This window comes from Ammospiza caudacuta, chromosome 4, assembly GCF_027887145.1.
Source record: "Ammospiza caudacuta isolate bAmmCau1 chromosome 4, bAmmCau1.pri, whole genome shotgun sequence".
Taxonomy (NCBI): Eukaryota; Metazoa; Chordata; class Aves; order Passeriformes; family Passerellidae; genus Ammospiza; species Ammospiza caudacuta.
The window spans coordinates 17,715,938-17,736,378 of record NC_080596.1 but is presented as its reverse complement, the minus strand read 5'-3'; the positions used below and the strand labels follow the sequence as shown (position 1 = coordinate 17,736,378).

Here is a 20,441-nt window from a genome sequence, read left to right as displayed (position 1 = left end):
TGCTGCAGTGCACTCATATTGTGGCACTTGAGGTTTGCTCTACCCCTGCTGTTAATGCCATTCTGCTCTGTCTTCCAGCCTGAAAGACTCACTCTTGCCTGACCTTGATGCCAAAGGCTCCGAATTAGCTGCGGAGCTGGAAGACACATTCCCAGATGAGATTCTTCTGTCTCATGCTGCTGATACCTGGAAAGCAGCTGCTGTCTTCAAGAGGGAGCACAGGGACAGTTAGGACAGAACCCTGCCAGGGAATGCCACAACACCCATGTCAGGGCTTCTGGGACTCTGGGCATTTGTTTGGGCCTTGTTGGTTGTTCTTTGGGTTTGGGGTTGTTGTTTTTACACCTGATGTGAAGAGTGGCCATGGAGGAAGAGGAGGGTGAAAAAGACCCAGCAACTTGGTGTGAAGCTTGGATCGCCACAGCTCCAGAGCCACTGGAGGAACATGAATATGAAAAATGCGTATTTTATCATTGGCTTTTTTTCAAATATTAGGATGAATATTATATGTGTGAGTTAGAAAGTTATGCTGTATTAATTTTCTCAAATATAGTTTTAGGTTATAGCATAATGTTAAAATAGAAACTATGTATGTGTGATATTTTTTTAAAGAAAGGAATGAGGTACTCACATCAGATAGCAGCCACAGGACACCTAAATGTTTCAGAAAAAGAGGATTTATTGCCCCATTATCAAAAAAAACGAACTTCTTCCCACCTTGCTCAGCTATGACAACGCTGTTAGGATTAAGAGGAAGAAGTTGACGATGACCAGATAGAATCCTTTGTTTGAATGTAGTTTATGAATCATGTATGAAGTGTATGAATATGCAACAGGCTATTGCTTTTAAGGGTTAATCCTCTGGTAACGGGTGTCCTTTTTCGGGCTTATTTTGCCCAGAAAAAGGTACCCAGACGTCCGTAACTCTATTGTCTCATATTGTCCTAATCCAAATTGTCCAAAATTCTTATTACTCTAATTATATTGCTATTTTTATAACCATTTTATTACTATTAAACGTTTAAAATTTTAAGAAACAAGCGATTGGCGTTTTTCATAGAGCAGTAACGGGGCAGGGGCTGGGACGGGCTACGGGGACCGCCCGGCGGCGCCGCTGGGAGCGGGGATCGGGCGGGGCTGCTCGGCACCGCCTCCCCACAAGGCACGGACACCCTCGGCAAGAGCCGCCGGGGCTCCGTAGCCCGGGCGGGGTCTGGCGGCTCCCCGGGCAGCGAACGGGGCGCGGTGCGGGACGGGGATCGGGCAGGCGGCTCCCGGGAGCGGCCCCGCTCGGAGCGCGGCGGTCCCGCGGGGAGCAGGCCCGGCTGAGGGCTAACGTGGTGGAGGAGGACACCGAGGAGTGGCAGAAAGACACCCGCAGGTCCCCGGGCTGCAGAGAGTGGGAGGTGTGGATTGATCCTACATCAGGGGAGACGAGAGCCCTGCCTGCGCCTCCCTGGTTGTGCTCACCTAGCCGGCTCCCGAGGTACCGGCCGGGCCGGGCCGGGCCGGGCCGCGACCGCAGTGAGGCTTTTGCTGGCTCCTTCAGGACTTCATTGAGAAGTGCAGTTACAGCAGTGTGTTCCTGAAAAGGCAGGAATCCAGCCAATCAGGTAAATTTGGCTCCAGTCCACCTGGAGAGCAGCTCAGCTAAGCAGGAGCTGCCATTCTTAAAAAGGAAATTTTCAGTGTGATCTGCTTCTGAACTTAAATGCAAATGCCATCATGTGAAATGAGTTATGAATGAATTCACAGAAGTACAAACTCTTGAGTTGTGACTTCTGCAATCATACTTGAGTGAAAATCACAAGCAAAAGATAATCTTTTATGGAAATATAACTTCTGGCACAATACAGAAAATGGATGAGTGACTCAAAATACTGAGATTATTCTAATTCACATTGAAATTAGATTTTTTTTATGACAAACTCATGTCCAGATATTCTTGAAGATCCAGACCTGAATGTTTTCTGTAACATGCTCCTAACTTAAGAACATTTCTAAACCAATACTTGGTCCTTATTGCAAGCAGATGTAGAGTAGTAGTAGAGTAGTACAGTAGTAGTAGTAGAGTAGTACATAGAGTAGTAAGAGCTATTACTCTTGTTCATGACTAAGGCCAGGGCAATTTCCTTTTCCCTTTCCACGCTTTTTTCCTTCCTTCCATTCCACTTTAATTCTTCATCCCTTCCCATCCTAGGGACAGCATTTCTCAATGATCAGTGGAAAGGATTCTTTTCAAAGCCATAATCCCATGAGTAGCTTGGTTGCTGATGAAAGTCATCCCCATTGAAGGATTTCAGTCCTTGGTTATCTTTTCAGTCAGAGAGAGCAGGCAATCACACTTAAAAATGCACAAAGTAATTTGTATATTTTGCTATTCAAAATTTCAATTCTTCCTCAAGTCCTTTTTGGTTTATATCTGTTATTGGCACTGCACAGGACGGAAATTCAAAATCTTGGTTCAAAATTGAAATGAAGAGAAAATGAGAGATGACTTTGACCCTTCCCACACCATGTACTTTGTTGGAAAGTATCACTAGTGCTACCTGCCTGGAGCATGGGAAGGTGCCACCTGCTCTGGTTTTCATTCCATATTGATGAATTAAAGTCTTTCCCATTTATTGTTTATACTCAATTTTAACAAATAACTTGCTTGATAGCATTGGATATATGCTCACTTACAGAAAGTGCAGTTCTTTGCAGATGTGGAGAAGCCTTATTTTTATATGAGGTTTCTACATAACAATGTTGATGCTGACTTTTCCATTGGTAATGAGATTTTGTACTTAACAAATTTCATGCCTAGCAAAGCCATACATTACATTTCTGTAAGTTAAAGAAGCAAGACCATTACCCTAAGTAACAAATATCCATCTTCTGCCTGGGTGGATTTTGCTTCTCCATGAAAGCTTTTTCTTGCAAGTTCTAGGACACCACCTAGAACTACTGGAGTCAATCTTTTCCATAAGGAGACCATTAAATTGGTGAATATTTGTTTTGCTTCTAAAAAACCCTGGTAGATATTGAGAGAGCTTCATTGCTTGTTTGAGATTTGTTTGCGCAGCATTGGCAGTCTATTTCCCAAAAGAGCTTCTGGCTGTCTGCCTTCCCAAAGAGTAGCAAAACTGAGCATTAACTGGCTCTTCTCATTACTACCATACCAAGTGTAATTAACGGCTACATTTTATTCTCTGCTAGTAATAGTGACAATTTAAGCCTTTAATTTATAGTCTCTGTCTTTTACTCATCTACACTACTAAGTTGTGAAGCATTAATCAACAGTAAAATATTTTAGTAGGAGATCTGTTCCTAATCTGAACCCTCTGCTATCTTTACCCCAATGAGGTATTTCAGACAGAGTGTCTCAGGACACTCTTCAGCAAGAAAAGAGAAAATACTGGGCAGAGGAGCAGCCTCAGCCAGAAGTGACAGCAGAAAGATACTATTGCAGCATAGTTACATGGAGATTGTTGGCACGGTGGAGATCTGCAGAATTTGCCTTTTGCTCTGAAAATCCTAATTTGACCCAAATCCCCCACAACTTCTCTTATTCTAGCAAATGGAGGAGCTTCCCAGTTGCTGTTAAGCAGTATTTCACAGGGGGGATTAATTTAATGTAGATTATGTCTGAATTTGAATTAACTCCAAGGCAGAATCAGGCAGAATCACCCCACAGCAGACTTCCTAAATGCTACTCTCAATCTCATTATCATTTCCTTTTAGTGATCTTGTTCCTGTTTCTTGGGTTTCTTGGGTTTACTTCTCGATTATGATAAGTAGAGGCCAATTAGCAGAGAGACTGCAGTGTTCTTACAGGAAGCTTTTGTATTTTGGGACTATGATACAGTCAGCACAATCAGCTGTTTCCCTTCCTTTTCTGCTTTCCTTTGACACATGGTAAATATGTAAATGCTTGGTAAATATCAGTGAAATGTTGTGGGTGCTTAGTGAATGTGAGTGAAAAATAACTTGAATGAAGGATGTAGCAAACAATTACCTGAGAAGAAAACCATTATTTTCTCATGTCCAGTTGCCTGTGCTGTGACCCAGTCATGACAGTCCTAAATTGCTTTATTTCAGGCATTCCAGAATAGACATTATTTTCTGTGAAAAGAATAACTGCTGTGTTTATAAATACATATGCTATATCAGAGCAAATTCAAGTGTCACTTTACAATGTGCCTCAGCCTTCTGTTCACTGAACTAAAATGTCACACAGAAACAGTTTGCCTTTATGCAGCAGTCTGTGAAATACCTGGTTGGGAAAATGAAGATAACACTGGAATGACTGAAATATCTGTGTGAAATCCAAGTCAGCATTTTCCTGGCAATAGCTCGGTACTTGTATGCAAGACTTTTTCAGTTCTGACCTACCAACCTAGATTTACCATAACAGGACTGTGTGGAGTTCTCTTTCCAGAGTTCTGCTGGAAATTCCTGGCAAAGAAAAGGGATGTTTTCTAAAATATCTGGCTTTTACTTGACCAAACCAAGAGAAAACAAAAAGGTGGTTTGGGAATGCTTTGTGGTCAGAATTTTTCATAGCAATATTTATTTTTTTCATGTGACCTGAATTTTCTCCCCCCAAAACACTGCTAGGACAACACATTATTCAATTACACTCAGTGATGACTGTCTCAGAGCTCAGCAGCACAGGCCTGACAGATTTCTCTGTATGGGCTGAGTTTAATTTGGCCAACTCATCCCTAATTGGCAACAGAGGCAAGGACATCCTCAGTGAGGGTGCTCTGCAAAGCCACCTGTTTGGTATCATTATCATTTTGCAGTCCAAAACTTCTGCAACAACCTTGATAGGTACGCTGGAATTAGGGACTTATGGACAAGTACTTGAAGTAGCTGGGACAGCATTTAGGATATTGCATCACCAGGAGCCTGGCTCTCCTGCAATGTTTGTCACGTGCCTGGATGAAAAATGTCATAGACAGTCCAAGACAGTCCCACCTGTACAGCAGCAGTACAAAAATCTCTTCTGGTACACCCAAGGATAAGATGGCTCAGTCCAGAAAGAGCAGCCTCATCTAACTTCTTTGGAGGTTCTTTTTCCTTACTGCATGTGCCTGAGCCTCTGAGACCAGCAGAGCTCAGAATTTACAGGTAACCTTGAATATCTTGGAGGATACCTGCAGGAACGCTGTGTTCAGGTGTAGAGAGAGGCCGGACAGGAACTGAAGTTGGCCTTCTCAAAGAACTTCAGCAGAAATTGTGAATTGGCAAAGAGCCTTTCCAAAATGCTGCATTCTTGGGGAGTGTCCCTGCTGTGGCATTACAGCTGAGGCTGTTGGGTTTGCTCCTCTCTTTGCCAGGGCAGCTTTCAGCGTGTGCCAGCTCCCCGTGCCAGAACGGAGGAACCTGTGTCCATGACAGACAGAGCTTTGTCTGCGCCTGTCGCCACCCCTTTGGAGGAGTCAACTGCAGTGTGAAGCTGGTGAAGGACAATTCCCTGAGTGTCGGCAAGTACAGAATTTAGCAGGGCAATCGAGGATCAGTGCAGGCCTCTGCCCCAGGGCCTAATTACAGAGCATTTGCTGGTCAGAGGCCTCACGTTTCGCTTTAATGAGTGACAACTCAAGCAGCAGAGCCCTGTGTTTTGGTGCTGAAGACATCAATCCCCACGGGTGACTGGTGATCTCTTTTCTTAATATGACCAGATGATGGGATTAAATTGGTTTGGGACCTGTGATAATAGCTGGAAAGCTCCCTGATGAAATGTGCAGAGTGGGAGGGTGTGCAGTAGATGCATTTGAACACGATGTCATGGATTTTGAAGGGGGAGGTAAAATAACATCACTGGGAAATACTGTCTTCAATGCAGCCATAAATGTTCTGTAGATACCAATAGCTACCAGAAGGTGTGGGGCTGTGCCCTCAAGGAATCATTTTAGGCCTGCCTCTGGCTTTCATCAGCAAAGGATGCAGACCCTTGAAAGATTCCAAAAGGAAAAAAAAGTGAAAATTATGCTTATTCAGTATAATAAATACAATAAATAATTTACACCCAGGCCACGCAAAATGTGAATTTTATGCATCTTTTAGCAGTCATTTGGCTGATTTTTACTCATGACAGCATATGAATAGAGAATGAAATCATTTGTACAGGAGCAGGGAACGATATTGTACAGGCTCAGCTTGAAGAGAAACCCATATACTTTTATTCCCTCATTTAACATCATGAATGCTAAACCTCCTTGCTGTTTGTCTAAGAGTTGTGCTGAAATTCTTGGCTTCAGCTCACTCACATGAGCAATGAAAGAGATCCTGGAGGGGGTGTAAGATGGAACGAAAGCTCCCTTAATGATAACCTAGTATAGACAAGCATCAAGTTCCCTTGCTGTTGCTAAATTTTTCTCTGGTGGATACATCTAGCACTAATTGTGAAGAAAATTACTTTTTATGTAATATAAAAAGATGTGTTTTTGCAGGAATACTGTGTTTCAGTTGCTCAGGTTCAGTCATCTGCAGGATGATGTGAAATCAGAAAATCTGCATTTTGTCTTCTGGCTAGTCCAAGTCACCTTTCTACAATGTAGCATCACTTAAAATTTTTCTTTATTCCTTTCCAGATTTTTCAAAAGGATCGTACAGATATGCACCTATGGTGGCTTTTTTTGCTTCTCATACATTTGGAATGACAACTCCAGGACCCATCAGATTCAACAATCTGGACGTCAACTACGGCGCCTCGTTTGCCCCAGCAACTGGGAAGTTCCATGTTCCATACCTGGGGGTCTATGTTTTTGAATATACCATTGAATCCTTCAGCCCACGTGCCTCTGGCTATCTGGTCATTGATGGGATAGACAAACTCACTTTTCAGGCTGAAAATATCAATAACAGCAAGTACACTGACAGAGTCATTACTGGAAATGCTTTATTGGAGTTAAATTATGGTCAGGAAGTCTGGCTCAGGCTGGCAGCTGGCTCCATACCAGCCAAGTACCCCCCTGTCACTACATTCAGTGGTTACTTGTTGTATCGTACCTAATCAGCCCTAAGAGTGAGCTGTTAGTCAGATGAAGCAGCCTGCAGGTGAATTTAGCTTTGCATTTAAATTTTTTGCTTCTTTAAGGGGACTAAGCTTCCCAATGGAATGGCTGATCCTCCAAGATGTTCTTTGGTTGTAGCCATGTGCCCAACCCCAAGGAGTCCACAGGCTGGAGATGGGGGAAAACAAAGCATCTTCCTCATATCAATATGACTGGGGAGCACAAATCTGATGCTGTTCTGCTGTACATTGCATAGACATGCTTACATGAGATTGCTGAGAATCACTTCTCAAGAGAAAACTCAGTTTGATCATTCCTTTACACCCTGACTGCAAATCATATGTGATGGATAGATTTGATGACTCAGAGGCTGAATTACTACTTAGCTCATTATATCAATTGATAATTGTGTCTATATATTGTTTGGAAAAAAATATATTTCTTTTTCATTTTGCCTACCATTATTCACTGCATACTTTGATACGGCAGTATTCAATTGATTCATGATTTTTTTATGTAACCAGTATGATGATAAACTAGGTTTTTTCAATCTGGCAGCAAAAAACCCCAAGTGGAATACACTCAGATTAGAAATACAGTATATTTAGCATTTGAATTAGTCATAGGATAAGCACCATAATGGATTTGGTGGATTCTCTCTGCTGCTTGAAATATTTAAACCACAGCTGGATTTTGCTTGGGTGATATGTTTTAAGCAAACATTGTTATATTGGCTTCACACAGATTTTAGCATTTGACCTATAAAGTATGCAAGATTAAATTATATAACCCAAGTATTTTCTGAGTTTGAATTCTATAAATCTGTGATATCATTTGTTTCTGCAGTATATTCACTAACTACTGGGACAAGATGAACTTGACTTCAGTCTGTATGTGGTTTTTCAAGCACCAATCCAATAAAGGAATATTTTTACTTGGTGCCTGACTGCCTGAAAAAACAAACCCTCAGGTTTTTATTCTTTTTCTTTGCAAAGTCCCAGGCTGCTGCAGTTTCTTGATATCCCGTCCCCTGGTGTGACTGGCCAGGTTTGGTTTTGGTTATTGCCTTTGTTAATGGTATTTGACCAGGTTTTTCTGTGTCTCTGTGTTTCTCTCACTCCCTTTTCTTAAAAGCTGGAAAAGTCTAACTATGATCTATGCCAGTCTATTGAAGCACAGAATATTTTGGTGCTCACTGAATTATTTTGTTTTCCACCATCAGAAACTTTTCTTGAAAACACATGGGCACCATCAACTCTCTTCTTAGTGTTACTCAGTGTATCTTACAAGATCTTAAGAGGAATGTCCATGAAATTACTGAATTCCTGCCATGCTGTATGTGGGTAAGAGAATCCACACTATCTTCCCTCAGATGCATAAATCTACATTTTGTTGTTCAAACAGAAATGAGCATTCCCCACCAGAAGCAGAGGTGCTGGACTGTGTCCATGTCTGTGTGCCTCTGGGTGCTGGCTACCAGAAATGTGCAGCACTCAAGAGCATCCCTCCAGCTTCAGGGGGCATTTTATTATGGCTTGTGGTTAAGGACAGCAGTTAAGAATTCATGAAAGTTCTCAATCCAAGCCCCCCCCGCCCTGTTTTGTTTGAGGTTTTTCTGTGACCAGAAATCCTTTCTTCTCTGTAATTAATGTGTTCCTAATGTACCATGGACACTGAATGAGTATGCTGCAGCCCCTTCTCTTGTTGCATACCACAATTTTTTCAATAAACACTCAAATCTTTGACATGGCACTAACTCAGCTTACTGTATCACTGAATGTTATCAAATGTAATGAACACAGCCACACTCCCTCCTTGCATGATGTTGTCATTTTAATGTCCTTAGTCCTCTTTATTCCTGCTGTGGTTACAGCTCAATGGCATGAAAATTACTCTCAAGATGAAATTAAAATGACCCACCAGAGTCTGCATCTCTGTTTTAATGTGACTTTCTTTGCCCTTGCAGCTCTTCCCTCTAAATCCTTCAAGCTGGGTCCTCATCTTCACAGGCACTGTTTTCCCTCCAAAATCAGATAATTTTTGTGTCATTATACTGCTTTTCTTTACTCTTTTTTCACCCCTTTTCTCCTCTCACAAAACAACAGATTCATTGGGGTAAAGTAAGAATTCTGATTAACACCACATATGTATGAGTAACACTTAGAAGACTAATTTCCCTAATAGAAATAGTACTGAAACTGATTCTCATTTTTCTATTTAAAACATGAAAAAAAGAATACTTTAAAATGATAATAAACGTATAGTCCCCTTTTTATGCTGTTTAACAATCTGTTCCAATCTTTCTTCAGATGTCTTCAAACTAATTATAGTTGACTTTGTCTATTTTTAAAAACTAAACTGCAGGTTGTTCACTTTTAAGATAGTTTTGTATCAATCACTGAAGCTTATTTATGGGCTTGTGACTGTACTTGAGCTGGCTGGACTCACAACACAAGCCACTGAAAAATAAGTGAGGATCAATAAAAGCAGTCAGCCTGCCCATGATGCAGAATAGGAAACAACCAGGCTGAAATCCCAGGAGAACTTCTCAGGCATCACCCAGGATAGGTGGCTCCTGAGGCACTTTGTCACCCCTCTGCTTTCATCTCCATGTTCTGATTTGCGTTCCCTAATGACAACTGGCAGCAAATCTGAACGCTCATCTCTGCCCACAGCCCTTGTGAGGGACCACAAAGCCGTCCTGTACTTTGTACTTCACAGTGAGCAGTGCTCTCTTTATTTGGGTGGCTCAATAACCATGGCAACATTTTGTCTGCTCTGGCTCTGACAAGCCCATCCAATTTACTCCAGAGTTTGTGTTATCATTTTCTCACCTATACCAAGTGAGTTACAGCTGAGCCCAGCCCCTCACACACTGGGGATTCACACTGAGACCAGCAGCTGGTTTTCCTCACGTGCCATTTCTAGCTGCAGAGCCAGCACAGCTCCTGCCAAGCTCCCCTGCTAACCCAGGCCTCCCTGTGTCTGTCTCATGGCTATTCCCGTCTGTCCTTACATCTGGGATGTTTTTGTTCAATGATTTTTTTTTTCTCTGTGATAATAACATCAACAGTGGCAGCAAGCAGGAAAGAAACCCTTATAACCATGAATTCAGGCAGTGAGTAAGAGCAGCTCTTAGGAGCAGCTAAATCCCACCAAGATCAGTGGACACCTGGTGATGAAGTGCCTTTGGCAGTGGAATAACAAGTGCATTGAGGCAATTGCAAAACTGACCTACCTAGCAGCTCAATTGGGCAGGTGAGCTGGAGAGTGCAAAACAAAATAAGACAACACACAAACAGTTTGGGCATTTCCAAAGTACAAAAGTGTGCACCATGGCTTTGCACATCTGTCACTGTGGCTGCTACCTGGCTGCAGAACCAATTGCCTGGCAGCTCCATGCCTTCCATTAACCCCTTCAGGCCATCCTGACAATTAATAACATCTAGATTATTTCTGTTTTAATTTTATTAATCCATACTTCTTCCTATCCTTAACTGACTGCTGGAAAGCCTGAGCCAAATACTCCTGTTCCCATGCCAGAGCCTTATCAACAGCAGAAGATGGAAACCTTTAATTGTTGTGGAATTGTACTTACTAGAGCATTCTGGTGTAATCGTATTTTCAGCAGTTTTATAAGAAGTACAAATATTTATCACGACTTTGCTTTTTAAACTATACAGTGGTTCCATTGCAGTAATTTTCCCTTTGCAAGGCTGCCATTCTCCTCCTTTGTATGATGGCCCTGATGGCAGGAGAGTTCTCAAGGGTGAGATAAAATAAACCACTCTGTTCAGATGGGACTCCAGTCAAGAGTGCATGGTAAGAAAGCTTTACCAGCAAGCTGCTTCCTACTGAAGTTGCTCTAGACATGTTACAACCAACACACTGCCTTGCAATGAACTTCCTTGCTCTGCTTCCCCACCCTCAGAAATCTGTGGTGGCTGTGAGCTGAGAACAGTCTTCTGCACTCACATGTCACATGTAAACAAAACAAAGTGTTTCTGAAAACACTGATTGCCCTGGCTGCTGCTGAAAATTCTCATCTTAAAAAAAGCAAATTGCAAACCAAACAGACCATGGCTGTTTACAAACACTGAGCAAGTACTTCCAGAAAGCTTGCTATTGAAATCTGAAGGAATTGGTCAATGCCATAAAAATGATCTGAAGTGCCCAGAAGTCCCTTATAAATACTGTAAGCTTTCTAAATGCTTTTTGAGCCACTGGAAATCAGTATATCTCACATCCACACAGATTTAGCGTGATGAATAGCAAAGAACAGTGGCAACTAAAACAAAATCCTAAAATGACAGACTTGTTTAGATAAAGAATTATCCTCAGCTCTATCTGATGTCTCTGAATTCTCTGTAAATTGCCTTGGAAAGGAAAAAAAAGGTTCAGCCATCCATTGTTAGGCTACTTATTGGTACTTACTGAAGGGAAAAACACACGTGAGAAAATTGTGCACTATTATTTCCTTTCAAAGAAAGGGCCATTACCAGCTTACTCAAGCAAGAGACAATTTTCAGGCTCAGCATTTAGACACATTCTAGAAGAACATAGTCGACATCAAGTATAATTTTCATCAATAATTTTTAGGGTCTAAGTTGATCGCTGTTACCTTAGCCCCAATACCTTGCATTATTCCAGCTTCTTAATACACCATCATAAAATATTTAATTTGGGAAAAACAGGAACGATGCTTACAATAAAAAAAGGGAGAGAGATTCACTAAGAGTTAAAATGTAGCTAAAATAAAATGTAGTTAAAATAAAAGGAAACTGGAATGGCATCAGCAGTGAATGACAGAGTCATTTAGGTTGGAAAAGACCTCTGAGTTCATTGTGTCCAATCTTTGATCATCACCTTGACAACCAGATCACAGCACTGAGTGCCATGTCCAGTCATTTCCTGAACACTTCCAGGGATGGTAGCTCCACCATCTCCCTGGGCAGTCTATTCCAATGCTCCATGAAGAAATTCCTCCTGATGTTCAACCTGAACCTTCCATGGCACAGCTTGAGGCCATGTCCTCCCATCTTATCCCCAGTTGCCTGGGAGGAGAGGTCAGATGTGCATTAAACACAGCCCATTTTGGGAAAACATTGCTAAGAGTCATTCCTCTATATGTGAAATTATTTGTGTGAACTAAACAGAAGTATGATGGCAGCTATGAGGAACTAGCTTCTAGGGCAAAAGATACAGATCTAGGACACACTTCAAGTTGTCTGTGGGCTCACCTTGTTTGTAGAGGTTTGGACTTTGACTTTACTAGTATATATGGTCATCAAAGGAAGGTGAGATGCTTAAATAATTGTGGGAGAAAGCTACAAAGCAGGGAAATTACGCAAGACATGTTTGTAAGTGTTAAACAAAATGCATAAATAACAATGTGTTTGCCTTCCTAAATAAGAATGAAGAGGAAAATAAATTAAAAGTAAGAGATGGGAAAGTGTTTGTCTACAGTTAAAATGCCCAGCTGAAAGGGATTGTTCTCCCAGATCTCACAGTACCCATGTGCATTTGCTGGGACTGAACCACAGCCCTGCCTTTTCTCTGCCTTTCCTGTCTCCAACCCTGCATTTTTTTCTGCTTCCCTGCTGTTTGTGTGAATGACCAGACTGCCATGACCTTGGAAATTGGTTATGATGCAATATCCTTGCACCACATTTCTCCTGAGCCATAAAATAAGGCCATATTTTCTCTTCTCGGTTATTTTCAGTTTACTGATTCCAATGGGCACCCCAATCACCACCATTTTAGTTTTGTTATAGTACAGAACAAAACTCCAAAAAAGCTTGTTTGGAAGAAGGGATAGAGCATTCTTTCAATCTATTTCTACACAAACACAGTATTTCATTGTTGCTGTTTGTGTGTATTTTTTTCAGGCAAGAACAAGAAAAACTGGCAAGGAGAAATTACTTTTCAACCAGGTGATATAGACTTTAGTTAGAGAAAAAAATGCACATGGATGAGAAGCTGTCTAGTGTCCCATTTTAAACTCCATTCCATGCTTTTCATTTTTTACAGGTGTAATTTCAAGCTCTCCACTCATTTGGTAGCCAGTTTCACAGCTCTGCCTGCAGGTTGTACTACCTCAGGTCATTTTTCCAGTGACTGTGAAAACATGTGAATGTCTAAGGCTCTGTTTCAGCAGTGAAGAACAATTCATCTGCTATAAAAATACTTGGAGACCCTTTCAGGTTAAGGTACACTGCTGGTCACTCAGCAGTGCTGCCTAGCAGGAGATTGATCTGTGATTTGAAACAAGATTAGAAGCAAGTTCAAAGATACAAAGGTAAAACAGGAGAGTTAAAACCACAGAATAGTTAAAAACATTGCAGAAACAGATAGTCAAGGGTTGGTATATGAATTTGTTGCTCAGTGCATAGGATAGACTTGTAAGGTTTCTTAACATTGCTCAGAGAGAGATGAAAAATTCTGTGCTAATCAGAAAAACTTCCTGTTTACTGAAGACAGAGAATGTGTGGCAAGACACAGGCCTGTAAAAGGAAATTTCATTGAAGCATTTAAACACAAGGAAGGTCTTGATGTCCACCTAAAAGCAGAAGGGCTATACAGAGTGAAGATCCATGCCGATTCTGAAACTTGGCAGGAAAGCCATTGACAGGAGCAGCAGAACTGAGGCTGAGTGGGTCTAACTGTGCTGGTTTCTTACTGGGAAGAACACAATTAGCCTGGGGGCATCTGGGGCACCTTGGGCCACCTCAGCTCTTACTGTGCCACCTCCAAGTATTACATCAAAACTGACTATGGGTGTGTAACCAACCTAACCCCAGCTTGTGCTTCGATGTGTATGTACAGAGCTCCCCTCAGCTTATGAGCACTGATAAAAATAAACTCATTGAGTGAAGTGTCTATCTCATGTCGACTTACCTGGATGTCAGCTGCCTGCAATTCTAAATATTCTTGCAATAACTTACTGTGGAAAAAGATTGAATCCTTATCTGAATGAGAACCCCTCAGTTGAATTTAAGCCAAGTAATTACAAAATGTTTAAGAAAATAATGAGATTACATTTTGCATTTAAACATCCCATCTTACAGCAAAAGATGTCAAATAATTTTTCAGTATAAATTGAGGGAAGCTAAAAATGTTGCATTGGTTTTGCAGCCCTTTAGTCCTGCTAACAGTATTGAACCTGCAGAAGGGAGGCAACTCCTCCTGCATACAGAGAGCAGTGCTAGTGGAAGTATTAGTGTGGCAACTTTTTTTAAATCTCAGGCTTAGGTGGTTATAGCAATGAATAAAGACCAAACTGCATGTGTGACACTCCTCCTCCCTGATGGAATAGAGCTGCATGGAGAATCACCTGCACAGCAGGTATTCTATTGCAAGGATGTGGAAAAGAGCAATGCTTGACAGAAGTAAATTAACACTTACAAGAGGCATATAAGAAATTGAAGTAATAGAGAAGAAGAGGTGCCTGATAGCATTAACAGGTTAAGGGCCAGGCTCCTGCTCAAGTCAAGTTTTTTTGCCAGTCTCCTGCTGTGTCTTGGACCTTTTGGCCCTCATGCCATTCTAAGGTGTGCTTGTGAGCCTCACAGCCTGCAAGCAGAGCACATCTGAAGAGCAGCAAAGCCTGTTTGCCATCTCTGGGGAGTATCACCAAACCAGGGAGCGCTGGTACCGTGTCAAAGCCACTGAGAGTGTTGGGGGGGTCGCTGATGTCGGGGTGAATTGAAGTCTACAACCACTTAGGAAGGTGTCTTTGTAAATGGGATAGACCTTACTTCACAACTACTGACTAAAATAATGATGTCTGGTGGGAAAAGGCCTTTCTTGGAGTAGTCTTTCATCACCATCTGGTTTACTGCTATTCTTTACAGAATCATTTTCCAAAGTGCTTGCAAGGAAAACCCCTTTCCAGCTAACATCTTTAATGAGAATTTTTTGTTTGACTTTTGATCTTCCCTCAGCATGGTGGCTGTGCTCTGCAGAGTTACAGCAGCAGCCATGTGCCTGTGTGTGCTGAGAACAGCATGCTGCAAGTGCTGATGGTGTTGGGTCTGTCTCTCAAACCTGACAGGATTGATCACAGCCATTCACCTCACAAGTGGTCAATACTTCTGCAACTTTTCAATCTTTCTGTAGTGAATCCCACACAGTTTCATGCTTTTAACTCGCTTTTATTTCCTGCCAGTTGACTCCAGACACACTGGAGACTCACAAGGCCTCAATTTTTACATCTGTGCTGTTTTGAGTTTTTATATTTCTTTGGAGCAGGCAGCCTGTAAGATATTTTCCACCATCACTGTTATGCTGATCATTCAGTGTTTTATCTATCAAGTGCTCGCTTTCAGAATTTGCATTCAAATCTGATTACTTGCATAATCCAGGAGCGTGAAAGAAATTGCCTTGGGAAGAGCATCTTTCTCTCCCCCCTCAGTACACTTCTGTGTTTGGCTTTAAGGAGGTCTGTTGTGTGATCTCTGATCTGCTTTTTCTTATGAACTTTAAAATCATGGCTGGTTCCAGTGCAGCACTTTAGGGTCTAGTCAGGGCACATACCACTTCAGTTGCTCCCAGAAAGCTGATTCAGGTGGGCCTTAAGAAAATTAAACTCTCCTTTAGAGGCAACTTCCCTTCAATGCTGCACCTCAATAAACTTCCCTGGTCTGTTTCTCAGGCTGTTGTGTCTCTTTCTGTGACACAGCGGGTGCAATTGACAATTTCAGGCTTTCCTGCCCGGCTTGGGTTGACCTAACTTGAGAGCAGGGTTTCACATGGAACAAAAAAATGGCACAAACACCCACAGCTGAGAATAAATGAGTGAGTGCTGTGTCTCTCAGCACAAAAAAAATTAACTTCTATAAAAACTACACTTTCTGGTATCTGCAGAGGCGCTAACTCCTTATTTGGCATCATACATGACTTCATGAATTTTGATGGTGAAAAGTAATGTAAAATGTATTGATTGATTCTGTTTTACCCTCCTCCTGGGATGACTTTGATGTCCAATACTTTCTTCTTGGAGAGGGACTATTTGTCACAGCATTTCAAACAGTTAGCTTGGAATTATGTGTTCTTCTGGAGTCCCCAAAACACTTGAAGCTAAACACTTCAAAATTCAAAGAGAATTTGCTGAAGTCTGTAGATACAAAAATGCTTTGACATAAATTGTTGCAACTCTTTTAAAAATCCCCTCTGTTTCATGCCCTGTTTCATTATGAGACTAACTCCCCTTTCAGCTGGCAGATCAAAATGGCAAAGTTTGAAGTCACAAAGCTTCCCCATATTCTCCTAGGAGCTGAGAACCCAATTTCTCCACAAAACTATCCAGTCTGTTGATCTGCTATAATCTTTCAGAAAATAATGACATTTTGCTTTGGAAGCTTGCTCTCATTTACTTGTATGTTGTCAGTATTACATGAATTACCAGCTATTCTTCCGAACCTAGAATCCTCCAAATAAAATGTCTTTATTGCTCATGTGTTCTCATGATCCTTTTATTCAATCATATGGAATGAGTACTGACAGCAACTAATTTGATAATTATTGTATTGTGCAGATGTACAGAAGGGTAAAAATTCAATTCTTAAAGACAAATCCAATGAAAAAAAGGAAAGCATCTTGCTTTGGCTGGCCTCTCCTTCCTCTGTACCAATACCCTCTAAAACAGTTTTCCCCATTAAGATTAAAACAAGCAGCTTGATTCTTGAGGATAGCAATTATTTTTGAGTGCTCTGGTGAGTATAATTACACCGTCAAGAGTTCACTTATGTTCTGCTGGTAGCCATGTGGCTCTGTTTCAGATTTCCAGTTCCTCTCTCCTACAGGATCTATGCCCCTTGAAAGGATTTAATGCTGTACCAGTCCAATATGTTTGTGCACGTGCTGTGGTGAGTCACACACCACCTGCCCACAACCATAACAGCACTGAGCAGAGAAATATCCAAGTCCAGTCCCCAGAGGCTCCTGATCCCTGCTTCCCAACAAGTGGCTGCACAACAGTCCCGGGAATGTCACCAGAAAATGAAAGTGGGAGAGGGAGAAAAGGAAGAACTGTGTTGAGAATATGCAACCCTGAGAAGCCTAGGTGGGAGAGGAGTCCTGATAACAATGACAGAGATTGTATTCCTGGAGTGAGAAAAGTCAGCATTAGGGGAAATACCTCACAGGGAAAGGAGACATGTACTGTGAGCTGAAGGCTGCCATGCTGCTGAAGAGCAGCCAAAACTGCAAAGCAGCAAGAAATAAAAGAACAGTGGTATTTGACAAGAGAGACACTGAACCAGAGAAGAAACATATAGAAAAGCAGCAGCATTAAGAACAAAAGAAAATACAAAGGTAAAATGATTGTAGGCAGTGATTAATTAGACAATATTCATGGGGTCTCTGTGATTGCCTGAGGACTAAAGCTCCACTCAAGGTATGCTTCAGAATAAATTCAGGTCTTCTCAAGGAAGGCAGAATGAATCCATCTGGTGAGCAAGACAAAACAAAGAGCAGGAGAGACAATGAGAAATTATCTTTGTCCTACTGCTGATTTTCTTTCTGTGTGACTCAAGCTGCACTACAGGTAGGCAGCAGAGTGTACCTAGTCAGCACACACTCTTGACCAAAATTAAGCATTTATAAAAAGTTTGATGGTTTAATACCAAATGCCATGTGGAGAAGAACAGAAAGATTTTTATCATGAGCAGAGCATGTTTTCATATGCTGCTGATTCTTTTAAGCTGGATCAATTTGTGTTTGCGCTATTCTGCAGAAATCTATTAAAAATTTCTACTCTTGGTTTTTTCCCCACTGATAGGTGTTATTATACCTTGTGTTACATGAAATAGGAGTGGGAGAGACAGAATAAGTCTTGGGGGATTCAGAGTGGAAAAAGGATCAGCTTTCTTTAGAGGTAAAACTGGAAAAGAGATTAAACACCTTGGGCCCCATGACAGTTGTTTTGAAAATATGTCTTGACTCAAATGGGAAAACTTCATAAGAGAATAAGCCCACTTGCTCTGCTTTGTCTCCTCCAATTTGCCGCTCCCAAGGAGAGAACATCCCTCTGCTTTGGAGATGTGGGGGAGACTGATTCTTCAGCAGGAAGCAACACTTTTTCTTGTTGTTTTGAAAGGAAGATATTACATCCCCTTAGGAGCTCAGAGTTGTCTGATCTCTCTCCACCTCTGCTGTAAAATGCAAACCTGTCTGAGAAACACTGAAACCAGCAGAGGAAATGTGAAGACCTAGTTAGAGCATGTCCTGCTCCCTGCTCCAAAGGGACAGGAAAGTCCCTGCACTGGAGGCTTGGAAAAGATTGGCCTGGGAAAGAGCCAGAGACTGCCGTGCCCTGGGAAAGCACCTGCTGTTAGTGTTGAGACCCAACAATTACTTGGCTATGTGTGTGTTGACTTTAATTGTTAAAGCTATGGAAGGAGTAGACAGGGCACAGGGATGAACACAATATGTGTTTTGGGCCATTTTTTCATTTTGGTTTTTATCCCTTTTGTTGGTTGTCACTGCTGTTGCCACCTGAAATTTCTGGCCTAATGTTTTCCTGTGTGCGATTTTCTCTTTGTGCTCTAATTTAATTGTGTAATTTGTATTTTTATTGATGCTATGATTGTCAGCTATATAATGAATCCTTTTCTGCTGCTTTTTCCAAAACCTCAAGAAAGCATCAGATGGTCTGAGTTGGCTGTTCTGTTAGAATTAGAATTCTGTTCCACTGAATTCTAAACTGGTGAAGCAAAGCTGGCTTGAAGGGCTGATATTACAGTGCAGCAAAGGGAAGAGGAATTTCCCCCTAATTTTACCACACAAAATTAATAGTGATAGATATTATTCCATTTTTCATATTTTGGACCAATGCTGTAGAATAAGAATAGATATTATAAAAGCTTTCCACTTTGCAGTTTCCTGTGACATGGCACTTTGTTGACAGAAAGATAATTTATTTGCTTTTCGAGTATCTCTGCACAGCTCATGCTTGTCACAGGGTGACAAGCCTTCCTGATTCATTGGGTCTCTGTAGAAATATGCATCTCCTTTTCTTGTTTTTTGTAAGATCAATACATGGATTCCTTCCAATTTAAGATATCCTTATGATGCTATTCGTCCCCTGGACTCCAGTGCAAGTGACACAGGATAAGCATGGGATTAAGGATTAAAACAAACAAGTGAAAACATATGTTTATTGATTGCCTGGTTGTGGTGACAAAAATCTTCCCAGACTCAATGTAAAGTGCAGAGGTTGCAGCAAGTTGCATCCTCTGTGGGTTTGGCTTGTCATGGGCAGCACAAGGGTGGAGTAAGTATCCTCTGGTTTTATCAGATTAAGCCAAAAACAGAGGAAGATGCAAAAGTCAGTGTGAAATTAAGGTGCATGTATGAATGCTTTTCCTTGTGGCTGACTTAAAGCTGACAAACCAGTTCCTGCCTGTGATTTGACTCATTCCAGGAAACTGCTTTCACATTCAGGTGAGAATCCTCAGGGGTTAGAACATGCATTGCACTTGCATAAAAATCATTAACTTCTGGGTTTTTTCATTGGGATTTTATTTGCCTGATTTTCTAACTCCCAGTTCTTTTGGCCAAAAAATCAGGGATAGAAAAGCGTTTGGAGTGGATTGGCGGGAAATGTCAGTTTTGAGTAAATGTTAAGGTTTTCATGTAAACCCTTGCTTTATGATCTGGATTTTCAAAAAGGTTCCTGTGAGACTGCTGGAAGCTTAACAGTATGTTTACTTTTACTGGATGTCAGGTTTGTGTTTCACATCCGGTGAGCTGTGATCTATATAACCCATGTCTCAAATAGGCTTTCCCATGCTTCTTGTCTTCTGCCACAGCATTCACAATTTTCCTGTTGCTATTTAGTATGAGTGCAACAATTATCTATTATGAAATTCAGGGATACAGCAACAATAAACCATCAGAAGAATCAGTAAGTGTGCATGTGCAGATTATCATATGACACTTTTTGTTACTGGGACTTAAGTGCTCAATGCCCAGTGCTGTATCCCACCCAGCTAACACTTTACATTTAAATGTAACTCACAGTGACAGATGCTGAAATAAATATACAAATAGGGAGGTGAGGGTATTAGTTTATATACAGCCATTTATCTTCTGATAGCATGAGCAAAGCTGAAGTCAGATACAGTTAAATGAACTGAAGCTGTAACAGTGCCTCTTGAACTGCTTGAATTAACAAAATCAATCCTCATAAATTAAACTATCATTGATCTATGATACAATTAAGTCCTATAATCAAAATACGCTATTGGTGCATGCAGCGTAACCATGCTTGTTCCAACGTTGAATTTTAACCACTGCTGGCTAACTGTTCCTGCCATGTTCTGCAAGGCTCCCATCTGGCATGCGAGATGCTAACATTATGATACAGTTATTTCTTTTCCATTTTTCAATTTAGGCTGACATCTGCTGGTCTCTGCAAATGGCAGGCAACCC

General features: G+C 41.4%; 2 protein-coding genes across 2 annotated transcripts in view; both read left to right on the top strand.

Moving 5' to 3' along the window:
• LOC131556861 (E3 ubiquitin-protein ligase RNF213-like) overlaps positions 1-953 on the top strand; it is a 43,860-nt gene extending 42,907 nt beyond the window's left edge. Inside the window, 1 exon segment of the mRNA XM_058803766.1 lies at positions 79-953. Coding sequence (XP_058659749.1) covers positions 79-232 — 154 coding nt within the window. The 3' untranslated portion in view covers positions 233-953.
• On the top strand, positions 364-8,713 carry LOC131556881 (multimerin-1-like). Its single transcript, XM_058803791.1, has 5 exons — positions 364-462; positions 1,035-1,406; positions 1,550-1,613; positions 5,328-5,474; positions 6,585-8,713. The coding sequence occupies exons 1-5, from the start codon at positions 364-366 to the stop codon at positions 7,004-7,006; spliced, it is 1,104 nt and encodes a 367-aa protein (XP_058659774.1). The 3' UTR covers positions 7,007-8,713.
• Positions 8,714-20,441: the final 11,728 nt, after the last annotated feature.

What these genes read in the sequence shown, in the direction of transcription:
- LOC131556881 (XM_058803791.1), top strand. Translation starts at nt 364, where the DNA reads ATGGAGGAAGAGGAGGGTGAAAAAGACCCAGCAACTTGGTGTGAAGCT. An exon ending in AACATGAATATGAAAAATGC is followed by an intron (nt 463 to 1,034) that starts GTATTTTATCAT and finishes TAAAATTTTAAG; the next exon opens with AAACAAGCGATTGGCGTTTT. An exon ending in GGACAATTCCCTGAGTGTCG is followed by an intron (nt 5,475 to 6,584) that starts GCAAGTACAGAA and finishes ATTCCTTTCCAG; the next exon opens with ATTTTTCAAAAGGATCGTAC.